The sequence below is a fragment of the Pisolithus orientalis genome (genome assembly GCF_024613125.1).
Source record: "Pisolithus orientalis strain OTSU chromosome Unknown F5J12scaffold_24, whole genome shotgun sequence".
Classification (NCBI taxonomy): Eukaryota; Fungi; Basidiomycota; class Agaricomycetes; order Boletales; family Pisolithaceae; genus Pisolithus; species Pisolithus orientalis.
In genome coordinates this window covers 96667-114320 of record NW_026260805.1, presented here as the reverse complement: position 1 = coordinate 114320, position 17654 = coordinate 96667, and the positions used below count along the sequence as shown (strand labels likewise).

The window sequence follows — 17654 nt, the reverse complement described above, 5'->3', positions numbered from 1 at the left end:
GCTGCTGCCTAATGGCCCCCCCTTCCCCCCCCCCCTTGCTACATGCCTCATGACCTCACTGCTGCTGCTGCTGCTCCCCCCCCCTCTCTCGATCCTGCTGCTGCTGGGTACAACCCACCCCCAATACATAGCTTCAATACAACCAGTTTCCCCACCCCAAGCCCTTTGAAAGGGGACAACAACTAGCTCACTTCCCCAAGTGCAGACCATCTCGATCCCTGTCACCCAGGTATGGCCAGGGTCAGAGAATGAGATGACACCACACCAGATCACAATCACATCACCCAAGATCTTGCTCTCCCCACAGACACTCAAGGTTGCCAAGGCAAAGTTCAAGCAGAGAAAAGAGACCCTGTCATGACTTTCACCCCAAGACACACATCATTTGCCCAAAATGCCTCAGACAGCATGAAGACCACCAATTCTGCAATGAGCCCATGTGCTGGGATAAATCAGCACCAGCACACTGCACATGGGACCAACAAGGCCACCTCATCAACAAGAATGGCCAAGTTCTCTGCTGGGACTTCCAACACCCTCAAGGCTGCACCAGCAAACTACATTGCCACAAATGCTCAGGCTGTGGTGACCCTAAGCATGGTGTGCAAGACTGCCCAGACCACCAACCTGCTTGATGAATGGCAACATGGAACTGCCCATACCCCTTACCACCCCCAAGCCTGGAAGAATTTACTAGTGAGCTCCAATCTCACATCAAGATACCCATCTCTAGTTGACCAATTAATCCATGGATTCTATGTCTGCATACCTAATATACCCAGCACATTCACCCCATCAAACAACCCATCCATCGACCAGCATTACCATGCATTCCAGGAGATAATCAATAAGGAGTTCATCAAGGGACAATACCTAGGACCTTTCCCCCCCATTTGCTCAAGTAGTACATAGGCCCATTCCAGTCCTCCCCCCTAAGTATCATACCAGAACCCAGTAAACTGGGAAAGTACTGCCTAATACAGAACTTGTCTTACCCTATTATAACTAGACATGGTGCTGCTACTTCAATCAACTCACAAGTTGACTCCTCTCTTTTCCCCTGCACCTGGGGAACATTTCTCACAGTGTGCACACTGTTTGCTTCACTCCCCCCAGGATGTCAAGGAGTGACCAGAGATGTAGCAGAAGCTTACAGAACCATCCCCATACACCCTTCCCAATGGCTGGGCCTGGTAGTGCACCTCACAACCACCCCACCAACCTTCACAGTAGGCACAGCCCTGTGCTTTGGATATGGGCCCTTGGCAGTTGTCTACAGAGGAGCCAGAGATGCAGGCCTGGACATCATGAGAGCAAATGGGATTGGCCCCATGATTGCCTGGGTTGATGACCACCTTTTCATATGGCTCCCCAAGTCTGAGATAGATGGTTACAACCTCACCAGAAATTGCAAAGCCACTTTAATTGCACAGAATGGAGGTGCAAGAATAGATGGGGGATGAATCTGGTACAAAGGTGCCCTCCTAGTGAACGGAGAACATGAAGAGTTTGCAGAAGACTGCCAGCTCCCATTACAAAACCTTGAAGACCAAGAAAATGGCTCATCACTCTGGGATCCATATGTCTACTCCTTCAGACACATTGACAACATCACCAACCAACTTGGCATTCCTTGGGAACTCTCCAAGGATGCACTGTTCTCACAGTCACCAGTTTTCATGGGCTTCACTTGGAACCTTGAAAACAAAATGGTAGGACTCACAGAAGGAAAGAAGGAAAAATACATCAATTCCATAGATGAATGGCTACAGAAGAAAACACATATTTTGGAAGATGTACAGAAACTACATGGATGTCTCTCTCATGTGGTGCTGGTAATACCAGGAGGAACTGCTTATCTAACAGCTCTCCAAGCGATGCTTACCATATTTGGCAGTAACCCATTCATGCCACACATGCAACTGCAAAGAATTCAATGTGAACTACATGGTGGCAAGCAACCCTACTAACCACCCCCCCTCATCCCCATTCCAATACACCACACCACCATCGATCTAAAAGTGTTTTCAGATGCCAGCTCCATCATCAGCCTGGCAATCACCATTGGAGGAAGATGGAGAGCATGGAGGCTCCACCCAGACTGGAACAGAGAAGAAAGGGGCATCAGGTGGGCAGAGAGCACCAAGGGAAGTAAATGCACTGAAAACAAGTGCCACATGTACTGTATAATAGTCCCAAAAGCACTGCATATCAGTTCCACATGATGAAAATCAGTGCCAAATTGTGGCACTGATGTTTCATTTTTGCTACTAATAACCAGTGCCATGCATCAGTGTCATCAACATGTTATTTCAGTGTCAAAATGGTACTGATTTCCAGTCATGTTAGGCACTTATTTTCCAGAAATTTCCATGGAAGAAGGCACTGATTTTCACTCACAATGGCACTGATTTTCAGTCAAGAGTGCACTTATCATCAGTCACAAAAGTACTGTTTCACTTGCAAAATTAACATTGATTAGACAGCACATCAACATTAAGTGCTGCTAGGGAATCGATGATACAGATTACTGGGTGCATAGAAGTCCAAGTAGCACGAGGCAGAAGTGAGTTCTGATGAAAGTGCGTAAACAGCGCAGCTGGGGAATCAACAATACACATAGCTGGGTGCATAGGAGTCCAAGCAGCATGAGGTGGCAGTGAGTTCTGATGAAAGTGTGTAAACAGTGCAGCTGGGGAATCAACAATACACATAGCTGGGTGTGTAGAAGTCCAAGAGGTGCAAGGTGGCATTGAGTTCTGATGAAAGTGTGTAAACGGTCTTGAAAGTGTCCAAATAAGTTAGCTAAAAGGAAATGAGAGTGGATTGACAAGGTGCAGCCTAGTTATGAATGTTCTGTCATGGTTGGCCTCGCTGAGTCTGTGATCAAGTAGTGCGATTCGCCTTAGCGTGTTCCTGTACATTCGACCACACATGAGTCACAAGTGCAGAAAGGACAGTGATGGGGGTACAACAACTGAATTGCCTTATACTCACTGATGTGACAAGTCCAGCAGTTTGACCTATGCTTGCATTTGGGGCATGCTGCTGGACCTGTGTAAGTGGTGATATCTATATCAGTATAACACATTGGAAGCATCGAAGGTAGTACACATGCAGTGGCCACTGGCAGCACTGTTGATTGGGACTTGCTGCTCGGCATGACCGTTGTGGTCTGTAAGGTTAGTAGTGTCAGTAAGGCACAATGTTAGTGGGATAAAGTGTGTAGTGAATGTTAACCTTTGCCTGCTCTGAATGTAACTTGTTGGCAGCTTGATTGGAATCATTGTCTGTCACAAGTAATTTAACTCTGAGGCAAGATTGTGGCTAAGGTGAATGGTGTCAGTCAAGGCACAGCCTACACAGGATGACAGAGTAGGAGATGCCTTCTGCATTTGCCCTTGGAGTTCCAGCAGAGCCTGAGCAGCATCCCAGGTATCACTTGTTGCTTCACATGTCAGGAGCTCCAGTCGCTTTAGTCAAAAGGTGACAATGTTTCTATGAAATATCTCCTCCAACTCTGTATCATCATCATTTGCGGGGTGGATGAGGGAACCTGCATCACTACTTGCAACCATGATCTTGTGCACCTTGACAACTGTTGTGGGACTGTAATCATCTGCAATCAGCAAGGTTGCTATGTAGGGCACCATAAAGTATGTCATGAACTGTGCAAGCGGTAGAGGCTGTATTGCTGCAGTCAACTCTGCTGATGCTGGGAACAGGGCAAAGAGGGTGTGCTCAATGATTGCAGATCCCTTGTCACCATAACTGCTCAGTGTTTACATCAGTTTCTGCACAGTTGAAGAAGTGAGTTGCATGTTGGGGACATACTATCCAGCACGCAAGTGGTCCAGAATCACCGATCCGGAACACAGTGCTGAGTTCTGCATGCGAGCTAGCTTTTCCAACATCCACCCATCTTCAACCAAGTCAGCCTCGAAACACTTCCAGACATGCTGCTGCTCGTGGAGGCTCCTGTTATGAAGAATCAGATCCAGATGGTCTCGCCACTTGATGATATGCCCTGGAATCTGCTTGAAGTCAATCATGCTAATGGGCCAACCTTTTTTCACTGCAATCTTGAGTTGTTCATATTTCCTATACTCCCTTTTGATCATGGTGCAGATCTGAGCTCCTAACTGGACTGTCTCGAAGTTATGCCCATGCTGTTTTTGGGTCATGGAAATGTATCTTTGTAATGCTGCAAAAAGATCTTGAGACATTCTGGATGGGACCTTGTCCTTGCAATATATGCCTGGACATTGTCATGGGAAGTTGTCTTGTGTGATCACAGATGACTGTGTTTCTGCATTGTCCTCCTCGTCAGTCAAGTCCTGCATGAACTACATGAGAACACTGGCTGGCATACATGATAAGTACATCTACAACTCACTTGTAGTCCAAGGGACACGTCGTCCCTTTTCTTCTTCTGTGACCCATCCTGTGTGAGTATGAGAGCACAAAAATGGAATGCAAAGTTTTGAAGGCACACATACATGACATTCAGAGGCTGCTGGTGCCTCTGCTTCATTGGCATGCTCCCATACTGATGCGAGTGGTCTTGGAGCGCACGACCCATTGCTGATAGATTCCTGAAAGAGTGTGAATGCACAGAGTGAATGGCTTTCCAGACCATACCTGTTGTTCCATTCTCAGCATGCCATTTGCTGCTCATAGTATGCATGATTGCTGGTCATCAATTGATTCATCCACCAGCTCGTTTCTCTTTCTCTAAACCGCATGGCGCATTGTGAACATCAGCTTGTGACTACAGCTCAATATACTCACTCACATTCTTCTGAGTACCACCCAGGCATTGGTGACCCTTATCACCCTTGGTGTGCATGTTGGGCTGGATGTCATCATCACTAACAATCAACTTTCTCTGAAAAATGTTCAGGCATCAGTTGCAATCACATACAGCTTACTTCCTCACCATTTTCTGTCTGGCGTCTGTGTGTTTTGGGTAGACACTCCTCTCATCTTCATCTTCATCTTCATCTTCATCTTCATCTTCATCTTCATCTTCATCATTGTCATCATCATCATCATCATCATCATCATCATCATCATCATCCCTCTCCATCTAAATGACACAGAGTGAGCTCGAGATAGTAGATGTTTGTTCACCTACCTTTCTCTGTGTACCCAGAGCATGTTTGCTGTGCCTGTTACTGGCACCAGCATCGTCTGCATACATTTCCTTGGACTCGGACTGGGAGTTGTCTCTCTTTCTCTAAGTGACATGTAGTTAGTTCATGATAGTAGAATGCACATTTGCCTACTTTTTTCTGTGTATCTGAAGTACATTTGATGTGCCTGTTATCGCCAGCATCACCTGTGTCCATTTCCTCAGACTCAGACTTGGAATCAGACTTGGACTCGGACTCAGACCTCTTTCTCTAAGTGACATGAAGTGAGTTCATGATAGTAGAACATGCATGCCTACCTTTTTATGTGTACCTGAAGTACATTTGAGGTGCCTGTTATTGCTGGCATCATCTGTGTCCACTTCCTCGGACTCAGACTTGGACTTGTCCCTCTTTCTCTGAATGACATGGAGTGAGTTCATGATAGTAGAACACACATGCCTACCTTTTTCTGTGTACCCAAAGTACATTTAATGCGCCTGTTAGCACCAGCATCGTCTGTGCCCACTTCCTCCTCATCTTCATCATTAGACTCTTCTCTCTTCCTCTAAATGTACCAGGGAATCAACTCAAGATCAAAATATAGATAAAAGTAACTGCTAACCCTTGCTTTGGCATTCTGTTTTTGCCTTTGTTCAGATGTTGACTGGTTTTTCAATACCTGGGCAATTAAAGCATGTGCACCCCAGCCTCCCTCACACCACATGAGGATTTCTGATTCTGCTTGGGCCTAACGATGTGAATCTGGGTTATTAGTGGCTATATGCACTTAGAATGCGCTCCCTTACCCTCTGAATGACTTTCTCAACAAGGAGCTTGTCGCTTTGGTGAGAAAGTGAACAACTTGTATCCAGGTAGTGGTAGACCAATTTCTGTACAACATCCTATTGAGTAGCATACAGGTAATAAGAATACAGTAGTAGGGATGGAAGACATGCTGAAAGGTGATTGTACATGTCCTTCTTCTCTGTGAGTCCCAAGGCATCTATTAGCTTGTAGCTGCTGCCTCGACCTGCTTGGCCCTTGGGCTTGTTAATCAATCTTAACCATTGGTTAGTATGTTTATCTTGCTGTTTTTTCCACCTCCTCTCCTCTTTTGCATGGTTCTTTCCTGCAGGAAGAGATATGAGATCTAAATGGTACCTGTCAGTATCAATGAACTCACATTTGTGCACTTCCAAATCCCCATGGAGTTCCGATAATGACTCTCCTAATTTATTGATCCTTGACTGCTTCTTGTGCTTCAGCTTTGTCATCAAGGCTGGAGGCTTGATGGCAGAGATGATACAGTGCATAGGATAATGGATGTAAGCAATGACCTTGGAGTGGCTGTGCTCAGGTCAGGTGATCACAGCTCGGTACATGTTGCTAAGTCAGTTAAGTCAAACATACTGACCATGCCTCCAATTCGATCTCCAAGGAGGAAACATTATTGGTGCAATCCAGGATGTGGTGTGCGCTTGAGCAGCACACAGTGGTGGTGTCACTATAAGAAGGCTGCATCCATGTGGCAACTGGCAGGCATGTGTGACTCTGAAAGCCTGACAGGCAAAGAAAGCCCCCAACTAGATCTGGCTGAAGGTCAGCTCAACAAGCTGAACATTAAATGATACTAAAGTAATCATCTCAGGTGGCCATTCCCACCTGGCATCTCCATCTGAGTCATCGGACACAACAGGTGTGAGTGGGGTGTCTGAGTCCGAGGCTGACCCCAGAAGTGACGTTCAAGATGATGTATGGGTATGGGCTGAAGAGCTCGAGGGAGATGATAATGAGCTGCTGGATGAGTTGGAAGACAATGCAAGAAATGAAAGAGAATGAGATCTGTTCACTCTCCATATGTGCCCAGTTGCCCTGGCTCTAATGCATGAACTGATCATGCATCAGGGAATGATATTCTATCAGATGAAGATCGTGACAATATCCACACATTTAACCTCCTTATGATGGGCCAAATCACTCGACATGCTTACTCACAGATGCGATTCACTTTCCAACACAAAATGAACCTCGACTTGCAATATGTCATCTTTCAGTGTGTGGCCAAACTATCTGGGATCAAACCCCCCCTGGTTGACTGCTGCAGAAATTCATGTGTGGCCTACACTGAAAAATATATTTATCTTCAGTCTTGTCCATTCTGTCGAGAAGTGTGATTCAACCAGTACGGAAGGCCATGTCAACAATTCATGTATCTCCTGCTTATCCCACAACTGCAAGGGTATTTCCAAAGCACGAGGATGATCAAAACGCTCTCATACCATGCAGATTATGATATTGGGAGAGGAGAGATTGCGGATGTATTCAATGGGAATCATTACCAGTGGCTTCTCCATTGTCGTGTTATTGTTGATGGAGAAGAGTTACCTCACCAATACTTCTCAGATTCCTGAGACATCGCATTGGGCCTTTGTACTGACAGCTATTTACTCTTCAGGCGGCGATGCAAGGGCCTGTCTGGTACACCACTCCTGTTGCAGAACTACAACCTGCCTCTGCATGTGCAAACTCACAGCAAAAACCTATTGTGTGTCGGAATTATTCCTGGCCCACACCAACCCAAGGACCTTCATTCTTTTCTCGTTCCCCTGGACAATGAATGTGCTGAGCTAGCATATGGCATCCAGACTTTTGATGCATCCCAGCAAGCCCTTTTCAATATGCACGTGTATATCATCATTAAATCTGGTGATATCATCACAATTGAGCGCTTCTTAAATCTCAAGGGCCATAACTCAATCTTCCCTTGTCATTCGTGCAAGGTGAAAGCTGTTTGTGGCTTAGGCAAGACCTATTATGTCCCTCTTGACCTGCCATCTCAAAACCACAGTGCAAGGACCCTCTATCAACCAGCCCCTTCACGACACCATGATGACTTCTCAGATGTAATGGCGAGGATTGTGGTGGCTGAAACAAAAAAAGAGATGGTGATGATTGCAAAGGAGACTGGCATCAAAGGATTGCCAGGCCTGACTCATGTCAGGTCCTTGGATTACACACAATTGTCCCCATGGGAATGGTTTCATTTGTTCTTAGAGAACATTGTCCCAAACCTTGTCGACTTCTGGACAGGCCAATTCAAGGGTCTTGGGATGGATAATGAAGACTTCGAAATTGTGACTGAAATTTGGGAGGAGATTGGAAAAGAAACTGCTGCTGCTCTCTGACACATACCATCTACATTCATCCACATGCTTGTGAATATTGCAACAGACCGCTCACTCTTTATGGCAGAGACATGGTGTTTTTGGTTCATGCATCTTGCTCCAAAGCTACTGAAGGGGCGCTTTCCCAAAGACAAATACTACAAGCACATGTGTGAGCTAGCAGCAATTATGAAGGCTACTTTACAGTTTTGCACCCCACACAGACAACTTGACGATATTGAAAGACACGTTATAGATTGGGTGCAGAAATATGAGAGGTATGTGCATTTCTGATTCAATTGTATCGCAACACTAATTTTTGTCATTAGATACTATTATCAATATGACATCAAACACCTGCCAGCTTGCATGCTCACAATCCATGGTATCTTACATGTCATACAGGGTATCCAAGACTGTTGGCCAGTGTGGACCACTTGGACCTTTCATATGGAGTGCTTTTGTGGGATGCTCCAGAATACACTCTATTCATGCAGCCACCCTTGGAGTAATTTAAATAAAGCATTACTTCATCACACATACCTGGAACAGTTGCAGATGCGATACAACCTTTCAGATGAGCTTGCAAATGAAGATGAGTGCGAAGATGACGGTCCAATAGGATATGAACGTGTCCTCAAGGATTGTGAGTATGCACCAATGTTACTTACATGCACAACTCATTCTCAAACTGGCCAGACCCAGACCATGTGCTTTGGCCTCCCTATGAGATGGTGCACAAGCTTGATTGTGACCTCCATGAAAGGATCGCACGATACTTGGGACAAGTACTTGGCAAACAAAGCTCAGAGATCAAGAAACAGCTTCCAGCACTTGCGCTGTTTACAGCAGGCAAGCTTAGGGTCTGCCATGGTGGAGACTTATTTTGGACTAAAGAAGTGTCACACAGATTTGGTGCATTAGAGCAGAGGAATTGCTATGTCAGAGTAGGTCCATCATGGTCAGATACTTGTAATGTCTCTAGTTACTAAATACCATAGTTCAAAACAGTGTTTGAGACCTGCACAGGTTCTGTCTTAACCCAAACTGGGTATGGTGACCTAGAAAAAATAATAGCCCTCGTTTTGCCTGCCACACCGCTCTTTGGAGAACTCAGAGGCAAAACCATTGTTGTTGCACTTGTTAGACCATGGGACACAGATGGAAAGGTAGCCTCAGAAGAGGTTGTGTTCTTTGAGTCTCAAAAAGCAAGGATAATTATGGATATCAGGAGCTTAAGAGCTGTTGTAGGCCTAGTCAAGACATGAGGGAGATGGGGTATCATTGACAGGGCACCTGGGACAGCAACGACAACCTTCACAGACAATATGATGGAAGGATATTTACATGATGAAGATGACTTCATCTTGTGAGAGTAGTTGATTCAATATAATACCATATACATGGGAATTCATGGTGTGACGACGTGCAGGATATTGATACATATATACATACTGGGGAGAGATGTGATCCCTTTCCAGGTGCAAGCCCTGACTCAGTACACTCCAGATCCAAAAAGCTACCTGAAGGATGTCACAACAGACCTGCACCCACAATAGTCAATGACATCTCCACCCAAGAAGGTGACTCCTACAGGTCATTGATGTCATCACACAAAGCTGTCCTGGTGGTGATGGAGCCCGCAATGCAGCCATTGACGGTGATGGCAGAGCTGGAGATGGGTTAAGAACTCTTTGTGATGGGGTAGAAGATAAGGGTGATGGTGGTGGCTGCAGGAGGGGCTGACTAGGAGGGGGGGCAGGTGGACAGATGCCAAGATGGTGCCAAGAGCCAACATTGTTGAGCCCAGTGTTACAGGTCCTTGGGGAGGGGAGGCTGGGACGAAGGATAGTGAAAGTGGCATGTTCAGTGGTACTCACCTTGTGCCAATTTCATAATGTTCTGGTGTGTATGGATTACTTACCTGCACCAGGGGTGGGCCAAAAAAGACAACACACCTTCACTCGATTGATGATCTTGAAGCATCCAGAACTATCAACTTCTGCAACATCCCCAGTGTGTATCCAGCCATCCTTCAGCGTCTCCCAGGTAGTCTTCTCATCTGATGGATACCATTTCTTTTCACAGGCCTTAGTAAATGGCGAAGAGGAGACATACCTTTATAATATCCCATGAAGCAGTTCAGGCTGCAGACACATAACTCTCCATGTGGGTTCAGCTTATCATTAGACAGGTAATTCATCACTGGAAGGTCGATGAGTTTGACTTCGAGAATTGGTTGAGGCAGGCCAATCGCCCTGCCACCAGTTGGGTCTCCCTGTGAAGTGCGTGTTGTCACACACCAAAGGTGTTTGGTGAGGTGGACATGGATGTAGCTGATGAATGGAGGTGAAGACCATAGCCCTCATGTGAAGAAGGACAGCCAGCAATGTCGGCAGTCATCCCTCACACAAGAACAAGTTGTTGGTGCCAAAGAAAAAGGAGGAGGCAAGTTAAGTGCCAATAAAATTCTTAAGTGCCCATGTACAGCATTCCGGTTTTTCGATGTATCTCCACCAGTTCTGCAGACACCAAAACCATTCCCACACTCGCTTGTAGTGCTCAGCCACGTGATCCTACCTTCCAGGATTGGAAAGGATTTGTGCACTCCACACGTTTCTACAGCACTCCCTCCAAAAGACGCTCATTTCGCTAATTCTTCTGATATGGCTGCCTCCACATCAGTCATTTTGCTTGTCCCCTTTGCTAGGGACCATGGCTACATATATCTACCAGGGGTTCCTACCAGCTTCCATCCTGAAGTGTCCTGGTACATCCCACCCTCATCTGCCCCCTCTCAGCCCATCCAGCTTGGACAGCATGTTCTTTTTGTCAGTATGACCTCCAGGAGGACGTTCTTTGGTTGCCTCAGGTCTGTCATTCACTTGGAAAGGTCTTATGTGGTCGTTTCAGTCTCTCCAGTCCAAGAAGCATATGGATCCTTCCTCCCTGCCCCCTGCAATGTCTTCATACTGGTCTCGTCCGTCATTCTTCCAAAATTGTGACAGCTACAGTATAATCTACTGTTCTCCACTCTCCCTGATCACATCCATGACAAGTATGATGCACATCTTGCCTCCTTGTTGCAAGATACAGCAGAAGACACTCCCCCTTCATCCTCTCTTCCAACAGAGCCTCATTCATGAAGTTTTTATTTGCTTCACTGAGAGGATGGTTTGGGGGGGAAAGTTGCGATCCCCTATGCTCCTGTCACCCCACAGACCCCCAAAGCTTGACCCCTGTTGACATCTGACTCACCCTGTCTGCTTTTGGATGTACTATATTGGCATCAGATCAGCGCTGCCTCTCTGTCATCCCACTTTGGCCTAGAAGTGATCTCTTCGAGATGTGACATGCACAGCCTCCCCCTGATGTGATTCCAGTGCACTTTCCCAGTTCCTGACATTGCTTGACTCATACTGTGACATTCTGACTGTCTTTGACTCACCTATTGCCAATACTTACCAATCTTTTGACTTTGCTTACTGATTCTTTGCTTTTTGGCTTACTTATCCTTACCAATGCTTACCAATGCTTTCCAAGACGATTACCCATCGCTTACATTCCTTACTCATCAGTTACCAATCACTTACCAAGTGTTTGCACCTTGTTTTCCATAGGCAATGCCCCTGTACTGTATATAAGTCACTGTACTTAGGTAGCAAAAAAAAAAGAAAAAGACATCAGAGAGCCCCTCTTGCTCGCAATTTATCATCTCTCAGTAAATCATTCATCAGCTTTGATAGTTGAGACTTTATTAAGGGTCTAGCTATCATCTACTTCGCTTATCATCATCTATCATCCATATACTTCGCTCCAAGCCCTCCCTGAGCTCAGTACAGCTTAGGACATCGAATTAAGTCACCATCCATCCTTCTGTAGGCTGACAGCAGTCTACCCTATTGCTTTCTATCACATTCTTGCTCCCTCTTCATCAGGAGCACCCCCAACCCTCAGCACTCATCTTTGAGTGTTGTAGCTCACAAAAACCCTCCCAAAGAACAGGTTCTACCATCTAGGTACCGCATAGGCACACCACCACTCGCTTTCATTGTCTTTTGTGTTGGTTTTGGTTGGTTTTCACCACTGAGCCTCACTTTGACTCACAGCGTGCAAACTCCACAATTCTCTGTCATGCCATAACTGCCCAGAGTCATTAATGGAACATAATCAAGTGATCCTGCAACCTCGCTTACCCTGGACAAAAATTAGTGAGGGAAGGAAAAGAAGTAGGTTCGTCGCACCTCCTGTAATACCACAACTGAAAGCGATCTTGAAGAAATCAACCACTTCACCACTAATGGGAGCAGAACTGGTGACCATCAGCAAAATGTTCCCTCCAAGTGCAGCATGAATCTGGAAGCCAAGCAGAGTGAGCCAATCGAGTACTGCATCAAGAAGCCTGCCATGAACCTTGCAGAACACCAATGTGTCCCATATGATGTGGGCAGTTACCCCAGTCTTGTGAAGTTGATCTAGTTTCATCTGCACTGCTGTTCAGAAAATAGCACCCTTCACACCCAGCACATTACCAGCGGACATGGCAGCTTGGTATACCCTATTCAGCACTCATGGTACCGATGGGAAAAAGTGAGGTTTCAAGGTGTCATCCATCAAGTGCAAGGGGTCACCAGTGGAGTACCCAATACATCCACCCATGGTGATTACCATCGATTCGCAAATCTGCTGCACACTCAAATCATGGAGATATGTTATTAGACTTCAATAGAATCCCATGAACCTCATAAATGTGCGCCAGTGGCAAGTATGACATGAGACAGCAGCCCAGGGGAAAGCTGGTACCAAAGGTGTTAGCATATGCCACGCTCACAAGATTCATGTGGGTGATGATTGCTCCTGTGAAAAGATAAGTTATGTAAGAACCACTGGCGTCATGAATGGTATTCCACCTTTTGGCAAGTTTGTTGTTCCCTATCATCCAGAATGAATGAGGCAGCCAATCAAGAGTGCAATTAGGAATGTACCGAGGTGTAGCACAAAGAAGCGACCTGATCAGGAGACACCAGAAGAGGTTCAATGAGGTTTTCCTCGCCATACATCTCAACTGTACAACCGAAGGTCAGTGTGCAGGCCTGCCTGTCGAAAAAAAAAACAATCACAAGTCGATTTTGTGACCATATACCGACTGTCTCCATGTCTGTTGCCTTGAGTGTGAAAACCATGAAGACCTACTACATGATATGGGCAACAGATGTCAGCCAATGGTTTCATGAGTAGGTCAAGGAGGTTTGGGTGCATGAGCACCAGCTCACAGAAATGGGCAACAGATGTAGGCCAACTGTTTCAATGAGCTGAGAAATCATGAACACTTACTCTGTGATATGGGTGACAGATGTCAGCCAACAGTTTCATGAGCAGGTCGAGGAGGTTTGGGTGCATGAGCACCAGCTCACAGAAACAGGCAACAGATGTAGGCCAACTGTTTCAACGAGCTGAGAAATCATGAACACTTACTCCATGATATGGGCAACAGATGCTGGCCAATGATATCACAAGTAAGGTTCAGTGAAATGGGCAACAGATGTCGGCCAGCAGTTTCAACGATCCTGCAGAGTTAGTATTAGAAGCTGCTGAGATTTGAACATGCATGACATACTGTGGTCGGTTACGTTGTGTGGACCTGTTTTCACATCAACAACAATTTTCTTGTTGCAAGTTAGCACATCACATGTCAACATTTCATTAAGGAACTATCCATGGCCAGAACAAGGCAGAACACGAAGAAAACCACATCTGGTATTGCACCACAAGTGCAAATCATTCATGCTGCTCATGCCACCCCCATCCAATGTGCATCCGTGCAGTCCACCTCAAAGGCTTCAACACTGAGTTCATTGACATCCATTCCATCCTCTCAGGGACAGTCCCCTCTGGCTGAGGAGTGGTGTAACTGAGTATGTACTATAGGTCCATCCTCCTATCACCGCTAACATGATAAGTAGTATTGCTACCTTTGCCACAATGGAGCTAAATACTTATTCGAGTGCTATTCCTGCCCTCATGTCATGTGCAACCCCTGCTTAGGATTAGTGCAGTGGCTCACGGACAAGGCCCGTGCCAAGGACATAGACTTCCAGTGTCCTGGTTGCCACAAACTCGAAGAGGGTGGTGCGAAGTGCAAAGAGCTACATCTGTACTTTATGAGTTATTCATCGTTCACAATCTGAATAGAGCTGATGTGAGTCCAAGCCATTCATGTGCACAGTACTTGGGAAGAGAATTCCCATGTTGGATAAGCCAGTCATCATCTCGGGGATTTGTGAAAGGGCATCTAAGTCTCAAGTGTGTGCCAAGTCCACCCTTATTCTTGAGCTCATCTGCACAGGAGTGGAAATTCAAGGTTCATTTCCATCGCTCCTCAACATGACCATCAAGGAATATCACACAAGCAACTCCCTTCTGTATCAAAAAATAATCTTTGATTTTGGTATGGATCGAAAGTTTAGTTGGTGGAGTACGAGGATCAAAAAACTGGGTGAAAAGTTGGGCATGTATGCCTTCAAGCACAAGATCATATTCATTACTGTTCATAGCGAAGTCACCCACAGTGACCTGTTTGCAGGGAAGGGCAAGAGTGGTGAGGATGTTGCAATGGAGGTTGGCAAGGTACATGACTGACATGAAGTTACTCTCTCTCATCCATTTCAGTTCATGAAATGCCTGTTCACTTCTCCCCTGCAAAACATGGTCTATGGTTCTACACTGTTTATGTTGACTTGTGGCCCCATGGTTTCCTTTGAACAATCATTAGCAGCGTTGAAGCAATCTATCGCGCAGTCAGTTATTAATGATTGATCTATAAAGAACCTTACTAACTGTTGCCAAGACTCCGGCCAGAGTATACGGTCGCATTCACTGCCAAGGATTTCCTCAACGCAGTTGTCAAAATTTTCATCATGTCGTACAGCGTCAAAGTCTTGATTGAAGGACATGCTCTGGAGAACATTATCCATGGCCTACTCGACATCTTACTTGAACTTCAGATGCACACTGATGTGATGCTCTTTCATCTTTCAGGCCCAGGATTGCCAAGGGCACCATGGTTACTTAGCCCTGCCCCACTCACTGCTGCCCCTCTCCTTGCCATATACAGGTACTCATGGTACCACAGCCATCAGCACCCATGGGGCACATCTCTATCCATGGGGTGCCTGAAATGTGGTGCCATCCATCCATGGGCATGATCAAAGCTGGACCCTCATCCACTGAGTGGTTATCACCCGAAGACTTGAGTGTCCATGTGCCACAAGTGCGCCTTTGAAGTGCATACTCAGCCTCTACCGGTTGAATACGACATGCTCCATGGTGACCCTACATCTGGGTGGCTCAAATACACTGTTTGTGCTGCAGTGCCACTGTGATTTCGTGTGTTTGTCTGTCATTTATACGCTTGATACTTCCAAAGTAATGCAATACTGTGTCTGCATGCAATCTCACTTTATTGGTTTGACAACTTGGTGTGAGTAAACAAGGTGACAATGTCGTGTACTAAATATCAGTGCTGGTAAACTTCGAGTACTGAAAGTCAGTGCCCAAAAAAATGTGGTACTGAAAATCAGTGCCAACAAACTCAGGGCACTGGTTTTCAGTGTTGCAAAATATGTGGTACTGGGAATCAGTGCCAGCAACTGAAATTTAGTGCTCCAAAAAATGCACACTGAAAATCAGTCCTGCGAAGATGACACTGAAAAGAAGTGCTCAGTAGATCAGTGCCAGTGGTACTGATTTTGCTCAAATCAGTACCACTGGCACTGATATTCAGTGCATTTACTTCCCACAGTGGAGCATCACATTCAAGTTCCTCATATGCTACCTCCTCATCATTGATACCTCCTCCAAACCTCTCCAAGTCTTCGGAGACAATGAGGGAGTCATCAAAGCATGGAAGAAGGGAAGGAGCAACAACAAACCCACAAATGAAACCTTCCAAAGAGTCCACATGATACTGGCCTCTCCCCCACACAGAGCTTTTGCAGACTACATCCCAAGTAAGTCAAACCCAGCAGACAGGCCATCCTGGGGTATCTATCCCCCCACCAAACTTGCATTGCCCCCCATCCAAATCCCAGACCCCATCACTCATCTCATCTTCGATTTTGACAACCTGCATGCCCAGAGTTTCCCAGTCCAATATTAACTTCAACAACATCCCACCCACAACAATCACCCAACAATCAAACCACCACCCCAGGCCCACACTCACCCTCCCTTACAAATGATATGCAACTTCCACAGGTTTCTACAGAAGGATGACCCCTTAGACATGGCCATCTTTGCATGCCTGACTACCACCTTCTACATAGCAGCAAGAGTCAGTGAATTCACCATTAAATGACTCGATGCATTCAACCCCATGTTGCATATCACTCCAGCAGGAGTTCATGATGACACTGACCATAATGGGCTAACAACCACAGTCTTCACTCTACTGAGCATGAAATCCAGCCCCAGGGGAGAAGAAGTGAACTTGGCAAGACAATCAGGCCTGTCAGACCCCCACACTGCATACCTCCAGCACCTAAGAGTCAATGACCCACCCACCAACAGCCCTCTTTTTGCCTATAGGAAAGACAGGGGACACCAACCCCTCACATGGCAAGCTTTCATATCACAGCTGAAGAAGCTAGCCAAAGCAGTGGGGCATGACCACATACATGGGCATGGGCTCAGAATAGGAGCAATGCTGGAGTATCTACTATGAGGTGTCCCCTTTGAAGTGATGAAAGTCAAAGGGAGATGGGCAAGTGACTCCTTCCAGCTCTACTTGAGGAAACACAACCAGATACTTGCCCCATACATCCAAGCTATGCCCACAGAGATAGCCACTGAGTTCATTCACATCACTATGCCCCCTGTGCACTAAACCCAATCAACCATGAGTAACAACTATTGCCCTCCTAGCTTAGGGGGAGATGAGCATCAGCCCATCATGTCAGACAAGACCCCCTCCTATCACATGGGATCTGCAGCTAATGCTTGTCTCACAGATGACCTCTCTCCATGGCCAGGAGGTGCTTCGCACCCCCACCCGAATTGCTTCTACACACTGAACAGTCTCAGCTACCCCTTCATCTAAGCAGCATACAACTACAATACACAAAGATAGACATTCTAGTATGTAGGAGATATGATGAGTAATATAATAGTGTCTTTGTTCGAGTGGCTGTGCTGTCTCGCACCTTCTCTCTCTCCCCACTATCATCAGAATTTGGCCCACAGCATGGGTTCACCTTGTTCCTTTTCACCCACCCACTGCACTGCCAATTCTCCAGGTCCCAAGAACCTTTCAAATTATCCTCACTTGACTCGCACCAGCTGCCATGATGAGACAGTG

At 46.1% G+C, this 17654-nt stretch overlaps 2 protein-coding genes across 2 annotated transcripts; one reads left to right on the top strand and one right to left on the bottom strand.

Moving 5' to 3' along the window:
- Positions 1-3479: 3479 nt before the first annotated feature.
- F5J12DRAFT_894590 (uncharacterized protein) lies at positions 3480-4226 on the bottom strand (the record flags this gene model as incomplete). Its single annotated transcript, XM_051747752.1, has 2 exons — positions 3480-3771; positions 3835-4226. The coding sequence occupies 2 exons, from the start codon at positions 4224-4226 to the stop codon at positions 3480-3482; spliced, it is 684 nt and encodes a 227-aa protein (XP_051598045.1).
- Positions 4227-14016: 9790 nt separating this feature from the next.
- F5J12DRAFT_784208 (uncharacterized protein) lies at positions 14017-15681 on the top strand (the record flags this gene model as incomplete). The annotated part of the gene is made up of 7 exons (XM_051742987.1): positions 14017-14149; positions 14345-14428; positions 14526-14926; positions 14969-15096; positions 15147-15315; positions 15414-15569; positions 15595-15681. The coding sequence occupies 7 exons, from the start codon at positions 14017-14019 to the stop codon at positions 15679-15681; spliced, it is 1158 nt and encodes a 385-aa protein (XP_051598044.1).
- Between the last annotated feature and the right edge of the window lie 1973 nt (positions 15682-17654).